The sequence below is a fragment of the Neopsephotus bourkii genome, unplaced genomic scaffold, assembly GCF_033783945.1.
Source record: "Neopsephotus bourkii isolate Nb327-2 ecotype Australia unplaced genomic scaffold, CSIRO-AGI_Nbou_v1 NB_281, whole genome shotgun sequence".
NCBI lineage: Eukaryota > Metazoa > Chordata > Aves > Psittaciformes > Psittacidae > Neopsephotus > Neopsephotus bourkii.
The window spans coordinates 2,074,331-2,100,161 of NW_026900790.1; the positions used below are offsets into that span (position 1 = coordinate 2,074,331).

At 54.5% G+C, this 25,831-nt stretch overlaps 1 protein-coding gene across 1 annotated transcript; it reads right to left on the bottom strand.

Moving 5' to 3' along the window:
* Positions 1-874: 874 nt before the first annotated feature.
* Positions 875-24,952, bottom strand: STRIP2 (striatin interacting protein 2). Its single transcript, XM_061346854.1, has 21 exons — positions 24,794-24,952; positions 23,427-23,496; positions 22,069-22,143; positions 21,861-21,995; positions 21,551-21,671; positions 20,400-20,468; positions 20,196-20,302; positions 19,987-20,114; positions 18,871-19,059; positions 17,555-17,778; positions 16,256-16,321; positions 15,603-15,666; positions 14,216-14,287; positions 13,892-13,966; positions 13,328-13,425; positions 12,798-12,924; positions 10,480-10,580; positions 8,976-9,042; positions 5,770-5,874; positions 4,760-4,964; positions 875-1,961 (listed from the first exon to the last, which is right to left on the bottom strand). Exons 1-21 carry the CDS (start codon positions 24,950-24,952, stop codon positions 1,711-1,713), a joined length of 2,508 nt encoding a protein of 835 aa, XP_061202838.1. The 3' UTR covers positions 875-1,710.
* Positions 24,953-25,831: the final 879 nt, after the last annotated feature.

Consider the following 25,831-nt stretch of genomic DNA (forward strand, 5'->3'; position numbering starts at 1 on the left):
GCTGTATGTTAGGGAGCTGAAGTCGATACTGAAATGACCCATCCGGAGCTGCAGAGCTCACCCAGCTCTGGGATCCCCTAAGGGCAGCACCATGCTTCCATTATGGATTATATGTGTGTCTGGTTTCCATATGGGCTTTATTTAGTTTGAAATAACATTTTCCTTTTTAACAAGCACAAGCACTGTGTGAAACACCCACAGCCCATAAACCTGCTCTTCTACAGCTACGTCACAACACAACATCCAGAGTGTGGCAGACAGATGCCCCTCACAGCAGAGGCAGGAGCAGGGGTGAGAGCCGCGTTTATGGGTTGGTTTGTGAGGGATGGGTTTGTCCTTTAGAAACACCAAAAGCAGCAAAGGAAGCACTGAAATTAAGGCACAGGGAGAGAAAACTGAAGTAAATGTGTGTGCTTGAGAAGTTGCTCTGATTGTGAGCAAAAGCACATTTAAAGAGGGAATGGACTTACTAATGCTAAAAACAAAAGCGTCCTCAGTTTAATTCCACAGCAATAAGCACAAATCCTGTCCTAACAAATACTGATGGGCTCATCCCTTGTGTGCTCAATATAGTGATAACCGTAGCCAAAGTGTTTGCCTGCACTGTATTACCACACACGCCTTTGACAAAAGCCAGACTCCTGGTTTCATGGCTGGGGAGGGATGTTTGATCCAGGATTCCCTGTTCTGGACTGATATAAGATTTTGTAGAGAAAGATAGAGTTTTCATAAGGACAAACTACAAAGCCAAACCTCCCATTTCAGTGTGGCCAAGGAGAAGGGAACGTCACCCTGCTCGGTACCAAGGGCTGAGATTCATTCAGCAGGTCAGTCCGTAAGCAATTACCCTTCCAAAACCCTGGAAACCTAATGATCCTTCCAAAACAACCAGGTGGAAAGAAATGTGGCAAGCAACCTCTATCCTAACACTGCCCAACTTCCTGATCCTTTCACTCCAATACAAATGGCAAGTGAATGGAATGGTGGAGGGAAGCGGAGCAGTGGAAAGGTGATGGACTGCTATGAATGATGCATAGACTGTCAGTTGTGGAAGCACAGCTCTGTACACTGGGTTGTGTAATCCCAGCAGCAGCAGCGATGCCAGACTGGGGATGCAAAGCAATGTCATCTCCTTTGGCCATGTCAGCCTGTGGCCTCTGATTGAGCCTTGCAGACAGCACCATGGCTTATTTTCAGCTTCAGTAGGGAGGCAGAGCAGGTTGCTTATGTTTTGGGTGTCTGAAGCACGTTAGCAGACAGCCACGAGTGAATGAACCAAACCAAACTATGCACAGCCAGGGGCATTCAGGAGAGATGAGAACCTTCCACAGCTGAGATGCTCTTAAACCCAACTTACATGCACGAACCAGGCAGAGGCAGACCTGGACTCTGAGCTCTCATACACTGGCATCAATCTGCACTAAAGACCAGAGAAGCTCACTCAACACTGCCACTAGTGTAACCCTGAAACCTGCTCCATGGCCTCTGGGTGGTCTCTGGTCTCCAAGCAGTCACAATGAAGGGGTGACCTCCAAAGAGATGGGAATTGCACACTCTGGAGTAGACACAACGAGGCTTGGTCTCTTTGGAACCACTCTTCTGTTTGACCATCAAGAACGCCCAGGTCCAGAACACTCTTCCCTTCTTCCACAGGCTGTAGCAGCCTGAGTCCTTCCCAAGGTGGGTCTGGGGCAGATGGAGGTGTTGCTCTCACTGATAGTGCAGCAGCTCCTCCCAGCGAATGGGCTGGGAAAACACCTCCCGCTCCAGCCACAGTTCATAGGAGTACTGGAAGTCCCTGGGGAGCTCCAGCCTCTGTCCCAGCACGCTCTGCAGGCAGTTGTCCACCGGCGCAAACTCCGAGTCCTGAGGCTTGTCGTACCTCCGGCTGTTGAAGGCTTCAATGTTGGCTCTCAGGGTGCATTCTTCCGCCTGGAAATCCCATGGTCTTGCATCAATATCTGCCTCGAAGGGGAAACAAGACCAAAGGGTTGTGGAAAAAACAACTCTGGTCAGGTTAGAGCAAAAGTAGTGATAGGACAAGGGGTGATGGGTTCAGACTGAAACAGGGGAGGTTCAGGTTGGAGATAAGGCAGAAGTTCTTCCCTGTGAGGGTGCTGAGGCGCTGGCACAGGGTGCCCAGAGAAGTGGCAAATACCCCATCCCTGGCAGTGTTCAAGGCCAGGTTGGACAGAGCTTTGGACATGGACTAGTGTGAGGCATCCCTGCCCATGCCAGGGCCTTGGAACTGGATGATGTTAAGGTCCTTTCCAACCCAAACCATTCTGTGAGCCTGTGATTCTACCAAAAGAAAGGTTGAAGATTTTACAGCAACCACATGAATTGACCAGAGCATTAGCCAGTTATTCCTAATTATTATTCCTAATCATTCCCATCATGTATACATTATAATTTAAGGTATTTAAATACAATATGTTTAAAATCATCTGTAAATTAAGCAGTCGGAAAGCTTCCTATAGAAATGCAATGATTCCTGCTCTGCTTTAAACACTCTCCATCATTACCAACCTCCTGCTTTTTGCAGGAAAGGCCCCAGCACTATTCCTGAAAATCTCCATAAATATCTGAAGCAGAGACTGGGATTTAATGCTAAAACCTGGTGAGCTCATCATGAGCTACTGACAACACATTTTGCTTAGATTTGGGCAACTAGAACTATGCATGATGCTGAAAAGCTGATAACTGCCTGCAGTAGCCACGATGCCTTAAACCTATAACATTAAGTACATGTACAATGTGGCAACAACATTAGTATTTCCAAAGCTGGCCTTTCTGAGCTCTAAATCTATATGGAACAGTCCTTTGCTCCGTAAAGGCTCAGTACATTCATTGGTAAAGCTCAGCCATGCTCGATAGAGGGGAAGGTCCGAGCTGAATCCAGATACAAATAAATACAGCAGGAAAACCCCTTCCAGCTCATGCCTCTGAGAGCCTGGCAGTGTCCAGCTCAGGAGGCAGTCTCCATGCATTGAGCTGTTCCATTCAGTGCTGCATTACATTGGGGATCAACTCCTTTAGGTGAAGAGGGACACACGGAGCACTTTATGCTTTGCATCTGCCTTAACATCGCAGTATTCCCAGTATCGCCACGTCAGTTCTGTTCAGGCAGACCCTTGCTCCAGGGCAGCTGACGTGGGTGAGTCTTCTCCTGCTGCTTTGGCACATGCAGAGCTCAAGCTATTTAAGTCACAGAGGACAGGTGGGATCCCCTAGCTGTATCCTGTTAGTGGCAAAAAGAAGCCCTTCTGCTGTGCTGTGTCACCAGCATGTGAGAAAGGCAGGACAGAAATCCCAGTAGAAGGACAGAAGGAAGTCCCCAGACTGGTTTGTGCTGGGAGGGACCTTAAAGCTCATCTCAGTCTCCCCTCTGGCAGGTTCAAGCCATTCCCCTTGGCCTGTCCCTACAGGCCCTGGTGCAGAGTTCTTCTCTGGAATCTCCAGAGTCAGTCCCTTCATATGGGGAACTCCACCATCCTGAAAGTGAAATTAAAGATATCAAGTCTAATGTCTAACTCTATTAATCAGTGGTATCATTGGTACCAAAAGCACAGAGGGCTTCAAACACTGATTTCTATCTTTTACAGTTGAGCACCCTAACATAGTGCTTTTCTCTCTTGTAAAGAAGATATGAGGCTTTTAATTCTGCTTTCTTCTGAAGCAGGAATGCTGCCCAAGTTTTCTAGTTAATCCTTATTAAGTAGGAGATACAGAGCAGAAATGTAGGTCTGTCTTATTGAGGTACAAAGATATTTTAATACTTTCTATTCCTGTCTTACAAAATCATAGAACAGTTTGGGTTGGAAAGGACCTTGAGATCACCCAGTTCCAACCCCCCTGCCATGGGCAGGGACACCTCGCTCTAAACCATATCACCCAAGGCCTCATCCAACCTGGCCTTGAACACTGCCAGGGATGGAGCATTCACAACCTCCCTGGGCAACCCATTCCAGTGCCTCACCACCCTAACAGGAAAGAATTTCCTCCTTATATCCAATCTAAACTTCCCCTGTTTCAGTTTTAACCCATCACCCCTTGTCCTATCACTACAGTCCCTAATGAAGAGTTCATCCCCAGCATCCTTGTAGCCCCTTTCAGATACTGGAAGGCTGCTATGAGGTCTCTGCACAGCCTTCTCTTCCTAAATTTGGGTCTATTGTTGCAGCAGTGGGTGTACCTACATGGGGAATACAGGTACGTGGTCTGATGCATCCCATGGATTAATACATGAGGAACATCAGAAACTGCATCGAGCCCCACTGCTTTAGACTAGGTAAGAGCTGTTTAAACAGACCAGCACATCTAGGCTGAGCTCAAGGATTCTGAGTACCCACAGTGCTGGGACACAAACTCTGTTGTTTCTCAGGTGTGATCTGCAGGGCCATCAGTCAGATTATCACCCCATGGCCATCATAAGCACACACACGTGGTGGGAATACCAACGTCATTTAGCATCCTGATGGCCAAAGTGAGTTGGGAATGCAAAAAGCACAGGCCTGGCCTTGGTAGAAACTCATCTTGGAGACCCAAACTGACTGTGTCCATCCTGATCCAATCATTCCCACCTTTCATCATGCCAGCAATTTGTTCCTTCCTGATGGTGCTGAAAGGTGCCTTAAAGCTTCAGAAATCAATCCCCAACATTGACCCAAACACGTTTATGGGATCCAAACCACACCAAAGCCCCTGTGATCCAACTGCAGCTCCACATGCAGGGGGGATGCTCCCCAGCGCTACTCACCGTTGCCGTAAGCCCAGTCATCGTTCATGCGGTGCCGCACCTTCTGGTAGATGGCTGACATGGTTTTCATGTTGCTCTTCCTCCACTGGCGGCCCAGGTATTTGGTCTGGATTTTCAACAGCTTGAGGACATAGAGCTGCATCATGGCCTGCTTCACCTTCAGAGCTCGCTTCAGTATCGGGGCTGACTTAAAGACTACCAGCATCTGTCAACACATCAGCACGGATTGATGCAGTGTGGTCAAGGAAGCCATGGGAGCACTGCCTGGGAGGCTTTGGGCATGAACACCTGGGACACAAATGGTCCAGAGCCCTAGCAGGAGAGGGTTGGAGCAGCTCTGCTCTGGAGCCAGGCTGAGAGAGCTGGGCTGGGGCAGCCTGGAGAAGAGAAGGCTCCTGAAGGGGAGACCTTAGAGCAGCTCCAGTGCCTAAAGGGGCTGCAGGAAAGCTGGAGAGGGGCTTGGGACAAGGGCCTGTAGGGACAGGCCAAGGGGAATGGCTTGAACCTGCCCAAGGGGAGACTGAGCTGAGCTCTTAGGCAGAAGCTCTTCCCTGTGAGGGTGCTGAGGCGCTGGCACAGGGTGCCCAGAGAAGCTGTGGCTGCCCCATCCCTGGCAGTGTTCAAGGCCAGGTTGGACACAGGGGCTTGGAGCAAGCTGCTCCAGTGGAAGGGGTCCCTACTCGTGGCAGGGGTTGGGACTGGAGGAGCTTTAAGGTCCCTTCCAACACAAACCACCCTGGGATTCTATAAACATAACCACCATTTGCTGCCTGCAGCTTACAGGCCATAGAAACCAGTGTTGTCTGCAGACCAAAACCTACTTCTGCATTTACAGCTCAATCTGCGACAGAAAACTGAGCACATGATGAAGCAGCCGAAGCTCCAGCAGTGCCAGAACAAGCTCTCAGCAGGGAGGCTGGGCTGAAGCCCACAGCACAGAGCCAGGACACGCGTGAGGTTCAACACTGGCAGCACAGAGCAGGGCTCAGGAAGGTTGGACATCCCCTCACCATCGTCCTTGAGTGCTTCCACTTGGTCAGCTTGTTGAGAATCCTCAGCAAGTTAATGCAGGAGAATAAGTTTCTCCAGCAGAACTGGTTGTTGTCTCCAGCTTCCTGCAAGAGGAGAAGGAAAAGCTTAACCCTAATGCAGGGTTCAACAAGATGCCCTTGTGCAGAAACCCTTCCTTTTCACTGCCTGCACAAGCCTTGTTTCTGCTGGAGAGGAGCAGAGGAGCTGCCTCCTCGCTTGGCTTCCCATCAGGCTGCTGAGAAGCCAGGAGATTCCAAGGAAACCCATTCAGAAAGGCTGGGATGCAATCAGCGTTGTGGGTCAGAGCTCAGATAAATAGGTATAAATGGAATAGGTTGTCCAGGGAGGTTGTGAATGCTCCATCCCTGGCAGTGTTTAAGGCCAGGTTGGACGAGGCCTTGGGTGATATGGTTTAGAGCGAGGTGTCCCTGCCCATGGTAGGGGGGGTTGGAACTGGATGATCTTAAGCTCCTTTCCAACCCTAACTATTCTATGATTCTATGATTCTAAATCCCATTATCCCAGCATGGGAAACCTCCATTGTGGTACATTTGGATTCCTTGTTCACAGCCACAGGGCACTTTACAGCGCTCAGCACTGCTTAGAGGGCAGGTTTGGTCAATGATATAGCATCAATTCATGAATTACCACATGCTTTGTGGACATGTTACAGCCAAATGGAGTGGAATCACACAACCACACAGGGTGACACAGCAGGACAAGGCTTTGCTGTAACAAAGATCCCCTCCAGCTTGAGGGCAGCTGATGGATTGCTTTAGATACTGGTTTAATAGAAGCACCCCACGCTCCAGCTTGTATTAGAGCCTGTGAGCAGCAGTTCCATCCCTGCAGCAACTCACTTTATATCTGAGCAGCGCCGAGCACAGCACAGGGGTCCCTTCTTTGGGGATGAGGCTGGGGGCAAGTTCCAGCAAGCTCCAGCCCTTAACAACGCATGGCAATCAGCATCCCTCGGGAGGAGCATGGGGATGACCCCCGAGAGCCCCTTCCATCAGTGTCAAACCCAGCTTTGAAACACGATTCACCCACCATAAACCTGCCTGCTTGCTGCCTTTGTTCTTAAGCACCGACCCATCCCTTCAGTGAGCTGGTAAAATGCTTTTGTACCTAGAAGGCTTAGAGGCAAACTAAGGCAGAGGAACCCCTTGTTCGCTTAATGGGAGCTGGTAGAAGCCACTCTGAGCAAGCACCTTCCTGCCAGCAGAGGCTGTGCCTGTGCTGGGGCTCCTGTGCATAGGAGTGGGGATGTCACCGAGGTGCTCATGGGTGCTGCATGGGGCCCTGGGGGCCCAGCTCAGGAGCAGGGGCTGTGCAGTTTCATACCTGTACCCAGCCCTAATCTGCTCCCTCTGCACCAAGTAGGTTTCCAGACAGACCCCAGGAGAACAAGAGGATTCCCATCTCAGGGTTTCTTTCTGTCGCCCGTGTCACGTTGTCTCTATAGCTTCAAGTGAGATCCTTCCCATCTGCTGCCTAAGAGCTCAGCTCAGTCTCCCCTCGGGCAGGTTCAAGCCATTCCCCTTGGCCTGTCCCTACAGGCCCTTGTCCCAAGCCCCTCTCCAGCTTTCCTGCAGCCCCTTTAGGCACTGGAGCTGCTCTAAGGTCTCCCCTTCAGGAGCCTTCTCTTCTCCAGGCTGCCCCAGCCCAGCTCTCTCAGCCTGTTTTAACCATCAGCTAAGAAACGATTTACATTTGTGGTGTTAAAATCGCTGCATCAGTGTTCAAACCCCACTAAAACACCACCTAAAACGCTGGCTGAAGAAACACAAATACATGCACAAGCGCATCCCCCTTCCTAACTCCTGCATCGTTCATGGTCTCCCTTCCCTCTGATCCTCCTCCCTATTAACTCCAAAGCTTGTCCTTGCTTTATGTTTAGCTTTTAATGTCTATTAAATCCTTACATTCATGAGTGTCCTCCCAAAGATGGGCGCAGGAGGTAAAATTCAAGTTGACTTCCTCGTATTTCCTCATTAAATCAGTCTCCCATGAGGCTGACACCTCGGTGAGCCCACGAGGCACTGCCCGTTAATGCCACAGCTCCCAAACTGGGAACCAGGCCCTACTGGGAAGGGAGAACTGGGAATATTTTCCCTAAAAACTTCAGTCCTGCACAGCCATAAAGCTGATTGTAAACGTCAGGGTTAGCGTGGGGCACCGGAGCAGGCAGCGATGTGTCACTAGATGTCCCCATCGGGCCAGGAGAGGGTTGATGGGAGCCTGGGCAGGACACCCAGCCGCTTTGGGGTCCCTTGCAACCCCAACCATTCCGTGGTTCCATGGTCCCACACCTATCCACAGCCACAACGGGGTTCTGTATAAGGCTGATGTGACATAATGAGCTCACAGCAGGGATGTGCATCACAGCGGCACATCAGAAATGCTGGGGTTACCGATCCAATGAAGCCAGTTTGGCTCTGTGGGCTGAGCTCTGCCTTGAAGGGATTCAGGAGTAACTTTGACTCATAGGAACAAGGGAAACTCACTCATTGTAATGATTTTTGCCCTTATGCTGCTAAGGGAAACAGCACAGGATGAAGATGTTTGCAGCCAGGCAAGATGAGAGCATCCCTGTAGAGACTGGCTTGGCCTTTCCTAACGATCCCTGCATCATTTATGCTCTCCTTCCCTCTGCTCCCTCTCCCCATTAACCCCAAAGCTTGTCCTCCTTTCTCTGCACTTGAATTACAGCAGGTAGGAACCTGCCAGCATTAAAGTCTCCTCTGTAGTGTGTCTATCCACACAGCCCATTGCGCTGCCCGGTGTCCATAACACTTAGGCTCTTCTCTATAACACTCACACTCCTCTCCATAGGGAATGTGCTTCATTCCTTAATCTACCGGCCTCTAAGGAGCACTCACAGCAATTTAAACCTGGGAGGCAATGGCCTCTGGGCAAAGCCTTTTCAAAGCTGGTTCTCTCTTGGAGAAGCCGAAGGGGAAACTCTAAACCCAACCATTGCCTGGGGTGCACACCATGGGCACTGCCTCCTCCTCATAGTGAGTGATGGGAGGAACTGTCAGGGATGGAGGGGAAAAAAGTCTAAGTTTGGGGATGTCTGGGATTACAGTAAAAGGACGAGAGAAAAGAGGACGCAGAAATCCTTCCTCACCCTTCCCCATAGAGCAGGGCTAGTTAATAGGACCCTGTCTGTGCCGCTTACCAGGCTTTCTGCAGTGAGCTCGGGCAGATCACAGACTGTGCAATGAGGATAATCCAGGACAGAGATGCTGTGGAAGATGGGAAAGAAGGGACTTGTTAAAACCAGGTACAACTTCTGATGGTCTCCATGACTGTGCCCAGCAATGTGTAACTTCACCGTCCCTGCGGCTGGAATCGCAATGGCAGCGCTGCCTTATGCAGCAAGGAGTTTGGACTGGGAGGAATCCCATCTCCACATGGGGCACGTGAAGCATCCTGAAGCCAACACCATGGATGTGCTTCCCTCCGCATTCCAACGGCACGGATGGCATCCAAATGGGCTCCCAGCCTCACCACTGCCTCGTGGCTCAGCTTAATGGAGCATCTTGATTCCTCCTGGCTCTGATGCGCATCCCGAGTGCATTAATAGGGACTCGAAGGATTCGGATCCATTAAGACATCATCGATCAGTTTTTCATATGCATATTTAACAAAAGGAAGGAAAACCAACAACAAAGCAGATGTTAGGATACCCCGGAGACATCTGGTTTCCAGCAGGAGCAGTTGAACCTCCCTGGATCAGAGCATCCAGCAGCAAACCCAACCTCATTTTCCAGGTGTGTATCCTGCCTGTGCAGCCTCCATCAGGAAGCAGAGGGAGCAAAGCGCTCCTGAGCTATGTCCCCTCATCACTTACATGATGTTAAGGCACAGAACTGAAAGCAGAAGTTATTATTACCAAGTGAATGAATATATTGCTGTCTGTTTTTCATCCCCGCACATACACAGCCGCAGCATGCAGGAGACACACCAGGGTACACAGGCAGCTTGAAAAGCAACCAGAAGAGCATCAAAAAGAAGCAGAAAGGATCTTTTCATCATCCCAATAGCAACATCCCCTGCAGGGCTCCCTTCTGAGCAGGGAAATCCAACCCAGTCCTCCTGAGGTTCATGGAATCCCAGGATGGATCCATACAGAGAATCCCAGAGGGGCAGGATCCCCTTCCTGAGCTGATGCTCACGCTCTGGGGGTGCAGCCCAGCACACACTGAAGCCAGGACCTGCAGTAACCAAGCCAGCCCCTTAACACGGCCAGAGGTAAGAGACATTGCCATGTATGCAAAACCTAAAGAAGCCAGGAAGGAGGAATTATAGGCAGTACAAAGGACCTAGAACACTCCATCCCATCCGGCCTTTTGGAAGCTGTGGCCCACAGATGCCCATTGGCACTGGGCTGCTCTCCAGGAGTCCATGTAAAGACTAAAACAAGCCCCCTGCAGCAAGGGAGATGGGTCTGTGTGTATTGTAATAGTCCAGTGAGAACTGGGAACACCAATCCAGTCCTCCCCATTAAGCAGATGGGATTTGCTCCCCTACAGCACATTCCTGCAGTGGAGAGTGTATGTCCCAAAGCCACGCTAGGGACCAGAGGTCACTTGGTCCCACCACACATGCACACGTTAGGGTTCCTCATGCACAAAGCCCCCCTTCTCCATCACCTCCCTGTTCCCCAGAGGTGGCTGTACCTGTTCTTGGCAGTGATATAAGACATGATGTTTTGGTTGAAGAACTTCAGGATCAGCGGGATGCAGTTGGCAAACACCAGATGTTGGGACACGTACTCAAACTGAGGAGGAGAAGTGAAATGGGTCAACGGTTAGCTAGAATAAGTGGGAGCATCACTTGGGAATGGAAACCTGGGAATGGAAACCCATTTCCAGCCAGGAGTAAAGGAGTCTTGGTGGTTTTCTCTAGAACCTCACAGACCATCTGCCCCTTGCAGAAGCTGCTGTATAAGGTTTGCATCAGGGACAGCAGAGCCAACCAGATGGAAAACTCTTCCTGCAGAGAGTGGGCACACAGACTTTATGGAAGTAGTTTGGAATCCCAGACTGGTTTGGGTTGGAAGGGACCTTAAAGCTGATTCAGTTCCAGCCCCTGCCATGGGCAGGGACCCCTTCCACTGGAGCAGCTTGCTCCAAGCCCCTGTGTCCAACCTGGCCTTGAGCACTGCCAGGGATGGGGCAGCCACAGCTTCTCTGGGCACCCTGTGCCAGCGCCTCAGCACCCTCACAGGGAAGAGCTTCTCCCTTATCTCTAACCTGAACTCCCCTGTTTCAGTGTGAACCCATCACCCCTTGTCCTATCACTGCAGTCCCTGATGAAGAGCCCCTCTCCAGCATCCTTGTAGCCCCCTTCAGACACTGGAAGCTGCTGACAGCTCACCCAAAAGTAGACACAAAAGCAGAATCAGGGGCCCACAGCCTTCTCCAGACTTAGCCACAGACTGCCAGGGTCCTGCCACGGAGGAACAATGAGAGGGGCTGGTTTGGGACTGAAGTGAGACAAATCAGTGAAGGCATCTGGGGCACCCAGAGCCAATGTAGGGTTGTGAAGAAGTGGGGGCTTGTTTCATTTACCCAATTCAATATGTAATATTTATCTATCAATATATAATATTTAAGCAATCCCAGGCACAGCTACAGGCTGGGCAGAGAAGAGATTCAGAGCAGCCCTGCAGAGAAGGACTTGGGGGTGCTGCTCCATGAGAAAATGAACATGAGCCGGCTTCAGTGTGTGCTTGCAGCCCAGGAAGCAACCGTATCCTGGGCTGCATCAAAAGCAGTGTGACCAGCAGGTCGAAGGAGGTGATCCTGCCCCTTTATTCTGCTCTCGTGAGACCTCACCTGGAGTATTGTGTACAGTTCTGGTGTCCTCAACATAAAAAGGACATGGATCTGTTGGAACAAGCCCAGAGGAGGCCACAAGGATGATCAGGGGACTGGAGCACCTCCCATATGAAGATAGGCTGAGAAAGTTGGGGCTGTTCAGCCTGGAGAAGAGAAGGCTGCGTGGAGACCTCATAGCAGCCTTCCAGTATCTGAAGGGGGCCTATAGGGATGCTGGGGAGGGACTCTTCATTAGGGACTGTAGTGATAGGACAAGGGGTAATGGGTTAAAACTTAAACAGGGGAAGTTTAGATTGGATATAAGGAGGAAATTCTTTCCTGTTAGGGTGGTGAGGCACTGGAATGGGTTGCCCAGGGAGGTTGTGAATGCTCCATCCCTGGCAGTGTTCAAGGCCAGGTTGGACGAGGCCTTGGGTGATATGGTTTAGTGTGAGGTGTCCCTGCCCATGGCAGGGGGGTTGGAACTGGATGATCTTAAGGTCCTTTCCAACCCTAACTATTCTATGATTCTATGATTCTATCAATGGGCCTCCCAACACACGTGGGTTTGCACCACACCGGAACCTTTACAAGAAAGGCAAAACCATTAAAAACTCCTTGTTTGACTTGGAAAATGGTGGGAAGTGGGCCCAGGCCACAGCTGCAAGCCCTCATGTGGGTGCAGGTCAATGGGTGCCATGCAGATGAACCAGAAATCAGACTGCACCTCGGAGCCTGTGTTGAAACCGGAGCCCAAGAACTTGATCCCGCCGAGGGACCCAGGACCAGATTAGCTGACCCCATGAGCTCCTGCCCAGCTCTATTTCTGGTCACTGGAGATGACAGAGCAAAAGGCAGCCTCGTCTCACCCCAGTCCCCTTCCCCCTCCATCAGGGTTGTTTGTGCTTGTGGGAGCTCCCAAAGCACCACAGGGTTCTTCCAGAAGCTGGAAAACTCCTTCCATGTGAGTGGAAACAATCCTGTCACAACACAGCCTAAGCTATCCCTGCCTGCAACCCTATCCCTAACACAAACCCTGGCCCACAACCAGGATTCACTGCTATGGAACGTGATCTGCGGCTCCTCATGGAAACCCAGCCCGGAGAGGTCTCTTTAGAACAGGGTCTATCAGGTCCCACTGGCTTCAAGATGACCTGGTGGTGGCTGAGCCTCACCTGGTAGATGTGGTTCAGCTTGAAGTGCTTGAGGAGCAGCAGCAGCAAAGCCGAGATGCTTTTCACGATGATCTCTTTGTGTCTGTTCACGTCGATGCCCAGCTTCATGCTCTGGAGCACGGTGATGCTGGGATGGAGGGGAGAAGGCAACAGCACAGTGGGAAATGGGAGCGAGGAGGACAAAGGGACTGAGAGTTCATATTCATCTGGACAAGCTCCAAGGAAACAGGGACCTTTGCTTCCCCCTTGGAGTCTCATTCCAGAGAATCCCAGACTGGTTTGGGTTGGAAGAGACCTTAAAGCTCATCCAGGGACCCCTTCCACTGGAGCAGCTTGCTCCAAGCCCCTGTGTCCAACCTGGCCTTGAACACTGCCAGGGATGGGGCATTTCCCACTATCCAAGCTTATCCAAAGAGCTATCCCCAGATCTGGAGCCTCCCAAACCTACTGGCAAACCCCAGCTCTCCTGCTGTGCCCAAGACCTGGTGGCAGAGCTGGGATGGATGGTGACCACCCCATCAGGGACTTACGGCATCTCTTCAGGCAACACGTCTGCCAGGATGTTGATGGAGTCAGTCTTGGCTTTGGAGGTGGGAGCTGCAGCCAGGAGGATCTTCAGCAATGCTATCTGTAGGGGAGGGCAGGCAGAGAGGGATGGGACATTCCTTCCTTCTCCTTCCCTTGCTGGACCCACACAGCTTCAACCCAACTCAGTCGGGCTTCACCAGCCCAAGCTCTGCTCACCATGATGGACCAACTAAGCCAAGGTTCATCCTCTCTGTTCATACCCTGCACAGCCAGGTCAGAAAGATCATCTAATACCAGCCCCCTGCCATAGGTCAGCATTGTTCCCACTCCTCTGCACACATCCCATTTTCCAACCACTGACCAGTCTCCAACCATCTGACCGTGTCCCTGTGTATCTGCACCCCTTCACCCTCTGAATCCCTCCTCTTGGCCTGTGCTTTCCACCCAGCTCTGCTCTGGATATGCACCAGAATCCCACCCCTCCAGGCCATTCAGCCCCATGCTAGGCTCTAAATTGCATCATTCCCCATTCAAAAGCTCTTTGCTTGTAAGAACCACGGTCTTACCATATACTGGGGCAGGTTGTACAACATTGCTCGATACAAGACCTCGCAGGGGGTTTCCTGGACTTCCTCTTCCCCCTGTAGCACAGGGGAACATGAGAAACAAGGGAAGATGGAGCACTTCCAGCCCAGACCTGGGGTATGACAGAAACTCCATCAAACCCAGCCTGAGGACTGGACAGGGAGCTCCACTGCTACACTGACCAAGATATGGACCCCTAGAATAAAGAGCATCCAAAGTGTGTCCTAAGGATCATGGAGACATATGGGTTTCTGTGACACCTTGGAAACACATCTATCTAGCGCTGGGGTGCAGCAGATTCTTACCAGAGACATGGGGCACTTCTCCAGCTCCTCCTCGTTCTTGATCTGGATGTCTGAGATGGAAACGTATTTGTGCTGGCAAAACACACAGACAGGGGCAGAGGAACACCACAGGTGAGGGATGGGACACAGGCAGTGAGGACAAGAGTTGCTCATTCACCTATATCTTGAGGTAGGTGTGTGAAGAACTCATCTTTGTGTGGACATCCCTGTCCCTGAAGCCCCTCACACGATGCCTTTGATTACTTCCACCTACTCCTAGCATCTCCCTGTAAGCAAATGGAGAGGGACAGTCTCCTCCAAAAGGCAAGCCAGAGCTTAGATAGGGCCAGTAGGCAACTGGAGGTGTCTCATTCCATGTGGAGCGCTCCAGGAGCCAAGGCTGGACATGCTTCCCCTTGGGAACAGCACGACTCTGGGAGTGTATGTCCAAAACCAGTCTGTCACCTTCAAAGCACGTGGTGACTGCTCACCAGGACACAGCAATGCTATATCCCTATACAAAGGGGAAGTCCAAGTGCTGGATGATCCACTTGGAATTGCAGTGAGGACTCAAGTTTCCTTTGCCCCAGTTCCTGCAAGAGCTCCAGAAGCTTTTCCTGGGATAATGAACTAGAAGGGATTTTCTTACATGGGATCATGAGGATCCCACACTGCATGTGCTGGGCATCCAGCCCCTCTCAAGCCATTCAGACCTTGACTGGATTCAGATGGACTGCCCAGGGCAGGGAGAGGAAGAGCTCAGACTGAATGAAGAGGAGTAGAAGACTAAATTCCCATGAAATTCCCATGTACTGTGGGCTGAGAACCTGCATCCTCAGAAGATGAAACTCCTTCTAAGTCCTGTATCACTGAGTTGATGTGGGTAAGACCTGATGCCCTACAATTCCCCTAGGAGCTTCGTGACCTTGGCCAACGATCGCCATGGGTCTGATAGAATCATAGAATCATAGAATAGTTAGGGTTGGAAAGGACCTTAAGATCATCCAGTTCCAACCCCCCTGCCATGGGCAGGGACACCTCACACTAAACCATATCACCCAATGCTTCATCCAACCTGGCCTTGAACACTGCCAGGGATGGAGCATTCACAACCTCCCTGGACAACCCATTCCAGTGCCTCACCACCCTAACAGGGAAGAATTTCCTCCTTATATCCAATCTAAACTTCCCCTGTTTCAGTTTTAACCCATTACCCCTTGTCCTATCACTACAGTCCCTAATGAAGAGTCCATCCCCAGCATCCCTATAGGCCCCCTTCAGGCTGCTATGAACATCTCCTCAGAGAGTGCCAGGGAGCACAGCTAGCAGGGAATGGGGTTAGAGAAGCTGAGTGCTGCTCAGCGAGGCTTTTTGTGCTGCTGCACCATGCATGGAGCCACCGGCTCACCTGCTTCAGGGTCTTCACACTCTCATGGATGGGCCGTGGGAGCCCTATGAGGGTCTCAGTGTCTCTGTGGAGGAAGGAAACAGTCAATCCAAGGCTGGGAAGGGGATCTGTGTTCCAACAATCCCATGGCAGGCAGGGTGAAAGAGGGAACCTGGGGTTTACTGAATGCATCCCAGATGGGGCAGGGGATGGGAGAGGTGGCCGGAGCTGCCCAGCCTCCTCCCAGCAAAGCCTGCACTGGAGAAGAGGACATCAGGGTGAAGAACTGGGGTGAAAGCAGCTCTCTGCACAGAGACCTATAAAGGGTCACACCAGGATGATCCAATGCATTCAAACTGGGGTATCTGCCGTGGGTACCGGATTGTCCCGACCCCATCACACATGAAACCAGGCTCAGGCGTGGGCCAGGGGTCACCTATTGTGGGCTAGGCCTCACTTCTAATAGCAAGAGGTGCTTTGGGGACCAACATCTCCAAGAACACGTTTCTATAACCCCAAGTGCATTGCTGCAGTGAACCCAGCTCTGCCTCATCCCACCCGTGCCTTGGGCTGGTTGGGGTCATAAACCCATTGGTGGACACCTCTCACCAGTCACACTGCACTGATGGGAGCCATGGGGCAGCCTTGGCTGGACCCACACATGAAACACTCACTGTCCCAGCGTGAACCCGATGAATTTGTTCCTGCTTGACTCCAGGAAATGCTCGATGTCTTTCTGCCTGATGGAGCAAACACAAGGAGAAGGTTGGACCCGGAGCACATCGCAGCCTCCACTGCTCACAAAGGACAGTGTGGGGCCAGCAAAGAGCCTCGGAGCTGTCTAGGGTTGATTTCTAGAGGTCTTAATAGCAGTGGCACAGAACCCCCATTGCTCTCATGGGTTGGGATCAATGTGAACCGAAACCAGTTGTGTTTGGTGTGCAACCACACGGGAGCTGCACGCAAACTGGGAGGAGCTCTCTACCACCAGCTCCTTCTAATCCACCCTCTCTCCTCCTAGCACATAGAATGAACCAGGCTGGAAGAGACCTTTAAGACCATGGAATCCAAGCTGCCAAGGCCTCCAGTGCATGCACCTCCAAGCAGCATCTGCTCCCTCTGAGTGACCAAATGTTGTCCCTGCAGTGTATCACAGCACGAGCTGCTCCCAGAGCCACCGGGCACCGTGTCCACCTTGAGCATCATTCATGAGACCCAGCCAAGGGCCTCAGCAGGACACAGAACCAGAGCCAAGGCTCCCAAAGGCAGAGAGAACCCAGCTGGGCTTCAGGCACCAAACAAGCATGAAGTTACATGGAGTGACAGCACCACGTGTACGGAGAGCAGCTCTTGCTGTGTCCATGCGAGGAGGGCTCTGGGTGCACACGCTTGACCCCAGCTCTGCTCCCACCTCAGAACGATGCTTTTGTGGGTTAAAGATATTGGATTAAATCCATCCAGGGGTTGGATCAACAGCCAAAAAGCTCACTTGGATCAGAGGGAAAGGGGCAGAGGTTGTCACCTCCTTTTCCCAGTGCGCCCCCATATCATGTGCAGCAGGACTGGTCTTAGGAAGGGGAAGCACCGACTTCTTTATCCTTTAAAGATCCTCTTTATCTTTTCTCTCCCATTTTCCACCTTAGAGCAAGGCCACTTCCCCTGGCAACACAAGAGTGCCCTCAACGAGCAAGAGGCAAAGTCCTGCACCACTTCCCAAGATGAACGGTCCACAACCTTACCCTACCAAAACCCACTGGTGCCGACTGGGAAAGCTGACCCTGCTCCCATAGCGCTCCAGCACAAGGCTCCTTCCCAGTGCAGCTGGGATGCCCAAGGTGGGATTGCCACTTAATGCCTTGGCTTGTAAAACATGGGGAGGAGCTCAGCCAAACCCCATCCTGAAAGGCCACAGTGGTTGGGCCCCACTTGCCACAGCCTGACCCCCACCTCAAGGAGCCCCCAGAGGCTTTCACCTGACTTTGGGGGCCCAGGGGAGCCCTTTGGGGAATGACACCCGTTCCATGGGCAGGCGCTGGGCCGGCATGGCGGGCATCCCCGCATCCCGCTCCATCAGGTCCAGCTCCCCCTCGAGCCCGCTCTCCACGTCATCCGTCTCCTCTTCATCCACCCCTGCTTCATCCTGCTTGAAGGGGTCTCTCTCGTTGTACATGTCCAGGCTGTCCTGCTTCACCAGGGGCTGCAGCACAAGGGGAAGGGGACATTCAGGTCACTCCATGGGTGTTATTTCCCTCCCGGATGATTCCATACTGGAAGGATCTAACCTTGATGAGCTTTCCCTCCGAGCTCTTGCCCCCAGAGCCTGGACAAGGAATAACCCTCTCTGTACCTCTAACATTGCTGTTCTAAGAGCTCTGACCTCATTTTCCACCTTAACTCTTGTATCTACCATCCCACATCTCTCCCCTAGCAGGAGGCCCTTGCATCCTCAGCCCATAGCAGCACAGCAACTCGGAGAGTGGAGCTAAATAAAGACGAGCTTGCTGGGAGCGGTTTGCTTCTTGGTGCTTATCACCCTTTGCCATAAGGTCAGGATGTCCTCTTGCATCCTCTGGATCAAAAGCACCACAGGACTGAGCGGCTGCAACTGAAACTGGGTGAGGAGAGGCTCCCCATGACCCAGCTTCAGTGTGTGCTTGAGCCCAGACCCCCCCCGTGTGCTGGGCTGCACCCCCAGAGCGTGAGCAGCAGCTCAGGGAGGGGATCCTGCCCCTCTGCTGTGCTCTGGGGAGACCCCCCCTGCAGCCCTGATCCAGCTCTGGGGCAGCAGCACAAGAGGGATGTGGAGCTGTTGGAGCGAGTGCAGAGGAGGCCATGGAGATGCTGCGAGGGCTGGAGCAGCTCTGCTCTGGAGCCAGGCTGAGAGAGCTGGGCTGGGGCAGCCTGGAGAAGAGAAGGCTCCTGAAGGGGAGACCTTAGAGCAGCTCCAGTGCCTAAAGGGGCTGCAGGGAAGCTGGAGAGGGGCTTGGGACAAGGGCCTGTAGGGACAGGCCAAGGGGAATGGCTTGAACCTGCCCGAGGGGAGACTGAGCTGAGCTCTTAGGCAGAAGCTCTTCCCTGTGAGGGTGCTGAGGCGCTGGCACAGGGTGCCCAGAGAAGCTGTGGCTGCCCCATCCCTGGCAGTGTTCAAGGCCAGGTTGGACACAGGGGCTTGGAGCAAGCTGCTCCAGTGGAAGGGGTCCCTGCCGGCAGGGGTTGGATGGGGTTTGGTGTTGGTTTTGGGTGGGGGGGGGTGGTTTGTTGGGTGCCAGGAGGCCGCGGCCGCTCTCACCCTCCGGCTGCGGTGTCCTCCGCGCTTGTGCTGCTGCTGCTCCAGCAGCTCCATGGAGCAGGCGGGGGGTGAGGCCGCTCTCATGCTGCGCATCACCTGGATGCTGTCCTCCGGCAGCGGCGCCAGCCCCAGCTCCGCGCGCTTCCGCACCTTCAGCTCCTGCAGGGCTCCAAATCCACCCAGCGTGAACTAGGGACCAAGGGGAGGTGTGAGCGAGCAGGGGCACAGAGAGCCCCCTTGCAGGGCAGCAGCACACCAACACCACTGAAGTAGATGGATGAAACCTGTGCCATAGCTGAGGATGAAGACACCATGCACTGGGTCATGGAATCAACACAACCATAGAAACACATAGGGTGGAAAAGGCCTTCAAGATCTGCCCCCAAAAGTGTTCAATGCCCCATCCCTGGCAGTGCTCAAGGCCAGGTTGGACACAGGGGCTTGGAGCAAGCTGCTCCAGTGGAAGGGGTCCCTGCCCCTGACCTTACATGATCTTAAGGTCTCTTCCAACCCAAACCATTCCATGATTCTATGACTCCAAATCATTGAGGCCAACCATTCATTCTCCACGCTTCTCCCCAGCCCCACATCCCCTGCGTGGTTCATCCCACCCCCATCCCAGAAGAAACCGGTGTCAGCTTCCTGTGCCATCCCAAATAACCTCAGTGGGGTTGCACAGTGGGGAACATCCAAGCTGCATATTCCCAACAGGAGAAGAGAAGGCTGCGTGGAGACCTCATAGCAGCCTTCCAGTATCTGAAGGGGGCCTATAGGGATGCTGGGGAGGGACTCTTCATTAGGGACTGTAGTGATAGGACAAGGGGTAATGGGTTAAAACTGAAACAGGGGAAGTTTAGATTGGATATAAGGAGGAAATTCTTTCCTGTTAGGGTGGTGAGGCACTGGAATGGGTTGCCCAGGGAGGTTGTGAATGCTCCATCCCTGGCAGTGTTCAAGGCCAGGTTGGATGAGGCCTTGGGTGAGATGGTTTAGAGTGAGGTGTCCCTGCCCATGGCAGGGGGTTGGAACTTGATGATCTCAAGGTCCTTTCCAACCCTAACTATTCTATGATTCTATGGTTGGTTTCTGGGAAGAAAAGGAAGGGTTTGCACCCACCAGCAGCACCTTCCAGAGCAGGAGCAGAACCTTCCTCATGGGGAAGTGCGGAGCGTGGCCACTGCAGAACTTGGTCACCATCGTGAAGAGCAGCAGAGCAAAGGGCTCTTCGGTGTGCACCGGGAAACCTGGTGGGGAGAGGGAGCGGGGTCAGAGCGGGTTCCCCATCCCCACTGATCCACACACCCGAGGGCACCCCCAGGGCTCACTCAGCTCCATCCTGAAGGTCTCCCGGCAGGTTTTCCACTCGGGGGGATCCGTGTCCTGCTCCACGCGGATGTTCTCCACCAGCAGGTACATGACGCTGAGCAGCACCCTGCCGGGGCAGCGCCGCACTGGGTGATGCTGCCGGCCCCATGGGGCTCCCTTTGTCCCCACGGCCTCCCCACTTCGTGTGGGGCGGAGGTGGGTACCTGAGCTCCGTGCTGTCGGCCAGTGAGATGGCCGGCTTCCGCAGAGCGCTGCTGCAGGCCTGGCTGTTGCTGCGGGGAAGGGGGCACGGTCAGAGCCGGCCATGGGCACAGGGTGATCCTCACCCCCCCAGGGCCAGTGTGGGTCTGAAGCGGTGGGGACACTGCTGGGGCTGTGGCACCTCCCTGGTCCTCAGTGAGGAGGAGGAAGGGGAAAGAAGAGGGGGAGAGAGGAGCATCAGGAGGATGGAAGGAGTGTGAAGAGGATGGGGAGATGAGAAGGAAGGTGATGAGGATGGGGAGAAAGAAGATGAGGAGAAGGAGGGTGAAGGAGACAGAAGAGGAAGGTGAGGAGTATAGGGAGAAAGATGAAGAGGAGGGCAAAGAGGAAGGGAGAAGATGGTGAGGAGGATGGAGAGAAAGAAGATGAAGGAGGAGGAGGAGAATGGAGAAAGAGGAGGGTGAGAAGATGAAGAAGAGGAGCATCAGGAGGATGGGAGAAGAGGAGCATCAGGAGGATGGGAGAAGAGGAGCATCAGGAGGATGGGGAGAAGATGAGGAGGACGAAAAGGAGAGGCAGAAAGAAGAGGAAGAGGATGAAGAAGAGGACGAGGAGTATAGGGACAAAGAGAATGGAAGAAGAGGGCCAGAAGGATAGGGAGAAAGACAATGAAGAGATGAGGGTGAGGAAGACAGAAGAAGAAGGTGAGGAGTATAGGGAGAAAGAAGATGAAGAGGAGGGCAAAGAGGAAGGGAGAAGAGGATGAGGAGGATGGGGAGAAAGAAGATGAAGGAAGAGGAGGAGAATGGAGAAAGAGGAGGGTGAGAAGATGAAGGAGCATCAGGAGGATGGAAGGGAAGGTGAGGAGTATAGGGAGAAGGATGAAGAGGAGGGCAAAGAGGAAGGGGGGGGGGGGGTGGAAGATGAAGACGAGGAGCATCAAGAGGTTGGGGAGAAGATGAGGAGGGTGGAGAGGCAGAAAGAAGAGGAAGAAGATGAAGAAGAGGGTGAGGAGTATAGGGACAAAGAGAATGGAAGAAGAGGGCCAGAAGGATAGGGAGAAAGACAATGAAGAGATGAGGGTGAGGAGAAAGAGTGAGATGAAGCAGAGGACAGGGAGGGTGAGGAGAGCACGGGCAATGGGGCCTCTCACTCGATCTCCATGTTGAGGAGCTCCAGGAAGGCAGTGAAGGTTCCCAGCTGGTACAGGAGGAAGCAGTTGTGCCGAGACCAGTGCAGGACATCACCTTCCTTATCGCAGTCTCCAAAGACCCCTGGGGAGGCCCAAAGGGAGATGCTGGTAAGGGGAAAGCTGCCTTTGAGCCCCTGGAGCACACGGGACCACCATGAAGGGGCTTCATTGCAATGACCAAACCCAACAGAAGGCTTCTCCCAAGCCCCCATGCCAAAGGGGCAGGGAGTGGATACCCATCGCATCCAGACCGGGGCAATGCGGTCCTTACCCTGTGCCAGGTACAGGATGGCTCGCGCCACCTTGAGCCTCTTGTCCCTGTTGACCACCTCCAGCCCGTCCAGCAGGCGCATCACATAGGCCCTCTGCTGAGCCCCAGTCAGCTCCAGCCACCTCCTGCCCTGCACTGGGAAAGGGACACCACAACCAGGGGTGCCCCCTGCGGGTCCCCTCGCACCCCGAGCCCCCCGAGCTGGTACCTTGGCCATGGAAATCCTCCTCGAAGCATCTCCTGTTGCTGCCGAGCTCGGGCTCCTCGGTGTAGCTGTAGAGCTCTGGTGGAGGGAGGGCTCAGCAGGGACCGGGAGGAGCTTCACCCTCCTCCTCATGGCCAAGCTCCTTGGGGGGCCCTGAAGCACCCAAGGAGATGGGGGGCAGAGACCTGAGCTGATCCCTGAGCCCTTCTGCAGATCCAAAGGGGAACCTGGGGCACCCAGTGCTGCCAAACCCCTCGTTTTCATCCCTGTCTCCTCCTTAGAATCATGGAATCAGCCAGGCTGGAAAAGCCCTTTAAGCTCATCCAGCCCAACCGTTCCCAGCACTGCCAAGGCCACCACTGACCCATGGCACTGAGGCCTCGTCTCCACGCTGTGTGAACACTTGCAGGGATGGTGCCTGCAGCCCTGCCCTGGGCAGCCTGTTCCAATGCCTGAGCACCCTCTGGGGCAGGAATTGTTCCTCAGCTCCATCTAAACCTGCCCTGGTGCAGCTTGAGGCCGGTTCCTCTTGTCCCATCCCTTGTTCCTTGGGAGCAGAGCCCAGCCCCTCCTGGCTCCATCCTCCTGTCAGGCAGTTGGAGGCAGCCATCAGGTCCCCCCTGAGCCTTCTCTTCTCCACACTGAACCCCCAGGTCCCTCAGCCCTTCCCCATCACCCCTGTGCTCCAGGCCCTGCACCAGCTCCGTGCCCTTCTCTGGCCCCACTCCAGCCCCTCAATGTCTCTCTTGGCCCCACAGTGATGATGCTTGAGCTGCATCTCCAAGGGGATTTTTAGGGGGCACTTTTCTGTCCCAGTTTGCACAGGGAGGGACCACAGGAGCCCCCAGGCTCCCATTTCACATCCACCGACTTGGACATTTTGGGGCTGGACTTGGAGGGCCCCAACACTGTGCCTGTTCCTATAAATTCCTATACAATCCCCATAGTCCTACAGCGCTGAGCAGCACCGGAACGGTCCCAAAACAGCAGAGGAAGGATCCCTCATAGAGCAAGGCCAGGGAGCACAGCCCCGACACTCCCAGCTATAAATAACCCTTTGCTGGGGGGGGCACAGGGTGATGGGGCAGTCCCACAGCGCGAGGATGCAGGATGAGGCCTCTGCCCATCGCGACACCCACGATAACGGGTGACATTCCCCAGCCTGGACACGTCACCCCTGCAGCATCCCCATGCGTCCCTTGTGCTCATTCCCTCTATTAATAAACGCCTCCTGCTCTGTTATCACCAGGATGGTACCACCCCGCATCCAGCCCCCATCCCGGGAGCCCAATTCCCTATGGGAACCCTCCCTCCCCAGCAGGCACCTATTAACAGCAGCACGGCACCAAAGCCCATCTCACCTCCTAACTCGGCGCCGTGGCCGTCAGCATCCCCGTATTCAAACTCCAGGTTGGGACAATCCACGGAACCCTGCGGAGATTGGGAACAGCACGGGGGGGGCTGGCACATCCCTATGGGTATTTCGGGAGGGGGATGGCTGCTGATGCTCCCTGCTCTGCGGTAAAGCTCCTCCAGCCTCTGGAGCAGCCGCTGGGGCAGGGATGATCCCGATCTGGGTGCTTAAAACCCAGTGTGAATCTGGGATGCGAGTGGAAAACCAGCGCTGGGCAAACCCCCAGGGAAGCAGAGGCAGGGTCCAAAGGGGATCCGTGGGGTGTTTCAGAGCCTTAAAAGCAAAGCCTGGGGCTGGGTGGATGCAGCAGTGCCCCACGGACACCACCCGTGCTCTGTCGTCGGCATCCCACATCCAACAGCTTTCCAGCCCTTTCCCAGCCCATGGAATGGTTTGGGTTGGAAGGGACCTTAAAGCTCCTCCAGTCCCAACGCTGCCACTAGAGCACGAAGCGTGTTGGGGATCTCTCCCCCCTTTCCCTGCGGAGGAGGAACTGGAGCATGAAACTTCACCGGAGGATGAAGCGGGGCCAGGAGCAGCCGCAGCACCGGGAGCCCATGAATGGGTGATCACGGAATGAGCATCATTCCTCAGCCTGAATCCCTGCATCCCCCCCCCCGGGCAGCCCGGCAGGGAGCGATGCGCATCGGCCCCATTAATATTGATGACCCCGGGCTCCGGCTCGCTCAGAAGCGCTGGTTTCTGAGCCCCGTTCTTGCAGCCGGGCCCGTGGGGAGCTGAAGCCGGTGAGGAATTCGGTGCTAACCCGCTTGGAGAGCCGGGGCCAGGGGAAACAACCCCGCAATTCCCGGGCAGGGCGCAGGGGCCGCCGCTCGGACATCGCCCCCTGGGGAAACGGGACCCGTTTGGGGACACGGAGCCCCTCGGTGGGGGGGGTAACATCTTCCCATCCCCGTGGCCTCACGGCGGCCGCGGCATCAGCCCGGGGTTGGGTCCTTATGACCCGAGCCCGGTCCTGCTTCCAGAGCCGGGCACCAAGAGGCCGGTGCGGGGCAGTGGCAGCGAGCAGCGGGGCGGAGAGGTTGGAGGGATGAGGGGTGGCGGGGACCCCAGACCCTGAAGGGGGGCAGTGGGTGCCTGGAGCAGCCCAGGACCTGTTGGGACCCCAAACCCTGCTGCAGGCTCTGGGAGTGGGGCAGGGAGGTGCCTGTGACAGCGGCGGGGATAGGGAACCCGTTAGCCCCGCACCGGGCTTCTTCCAACCACGGCAACGCAGGGACCCGAGCACTGAGCAGGGACCCCCCGCACCCCCTCCCGCCCGATCACGGTGGCACCGCCGCCTCCAGCCCTCACCTCGGACTCCTTGCGCTGGCTCCTGAAGAGGTCCCGGCTCTTGGGCTGGGGCTGGGGCTGGGGCTGGGGCTGGGGCTGGGGCTGGGGCTGGGGCTGGGGCTGGGCCGGCAGAGCCCGGACCGGGACCGGGGCCGGGCCCCCGCCTGCCGCCGCCTCCATCCGCCGCAGCGCCGCCGAGCACGTGTGTGACGGAACCCCGCGGCCCGGCCACGCCCCTCCCCGCCGCGCCCATTGGTCTGCAGCGACAGGGGGCGTGGCCTGAGGACACACCCCCGGCTCGCCATTGGGCGAGGGGCGGGGCCAGACGGGGGCTTGGTGGGGGGGGGGCGAGCTCATGGGGTGCTGGGACGGGGGGTGTTGGGGTACCCTCGGGATGGGGGGGTGCTGGGAACAGGGGGATTTGGGGTGGGAATGTGGAGGTGGCAGGTTTTGGGGGGGTCCCTGGGGGTGCTGGGAGCTAGAAATGCAACAAAGGGGGGTTATGGGGTGTCCTTAGGGATGATGGGAACAGGGGGGTCCCATGGAGGGTGAGGGGTGTCCCTAGGGGTGATGGGTTGGGGATTATGGGGGTGGTGGATGTAAGAGCTGCCCATGGGGCACATGAGGGGGTCCTGCTGGCATCAGGGGGTGCCCAGCATCACCCACTGAGTTGGTTTGTCCAAATCCTGGGTGAAAGCAGCTCCTGGGGGCCTGGAAACTGGGAAGCGGCAGAAACTGGGAGTCCCAATCCCCCCTGCTCCTCCCTCTGCACCCCATACAGGGAGCAATTGCTTTGGGGGTCACTGTGTGGATGGGGGGGAATGGACATCCCAGTTCAGTGTCACTCGTGTCCTTCACCACCACTGGACAGTGTTTGGGTGTTTCCCTCCCAGCACCCAGCGAGGAACCGCGTCAGGAGCAGGGCAGATAACGGGATGGTTTCCCAACCCCGCTCATCCCACTTCCCCCAAGGACACATCGGCAGCAAGAGCTCAAAGAGCAGCCCCAAGGACACCCAGCCCCAGAGCAGCGCTCCCCGATGAATTCACACGGCAGCAG

Excerpts from the sequence above, each read along its gene's own strand:
- STRIP2 (XM_061346854.1), bottom strand. The coding sequence starts at position 24,952 with ATGGAGGCGGCGGCAGGCGGGGGCCCGGCCCCGGTCCCGGTCCGGGCT. Across the intron at positions 20,115-20,195 it reads GACCTTCAGGATGGAGCTGA|GTTTCCCGGTGCACACCGAA; the intron begins GTGAGCCCTGGG and ends TCTCCCCACCAG. Across the intron at positions 4,965-5,769 it reads GGAAGCACTCAAGGACGATG|ATGCTGGTAGTCTTTAAGTC; the intron begins GTGAGGGGATGT and ends ATGTGTTGACAG.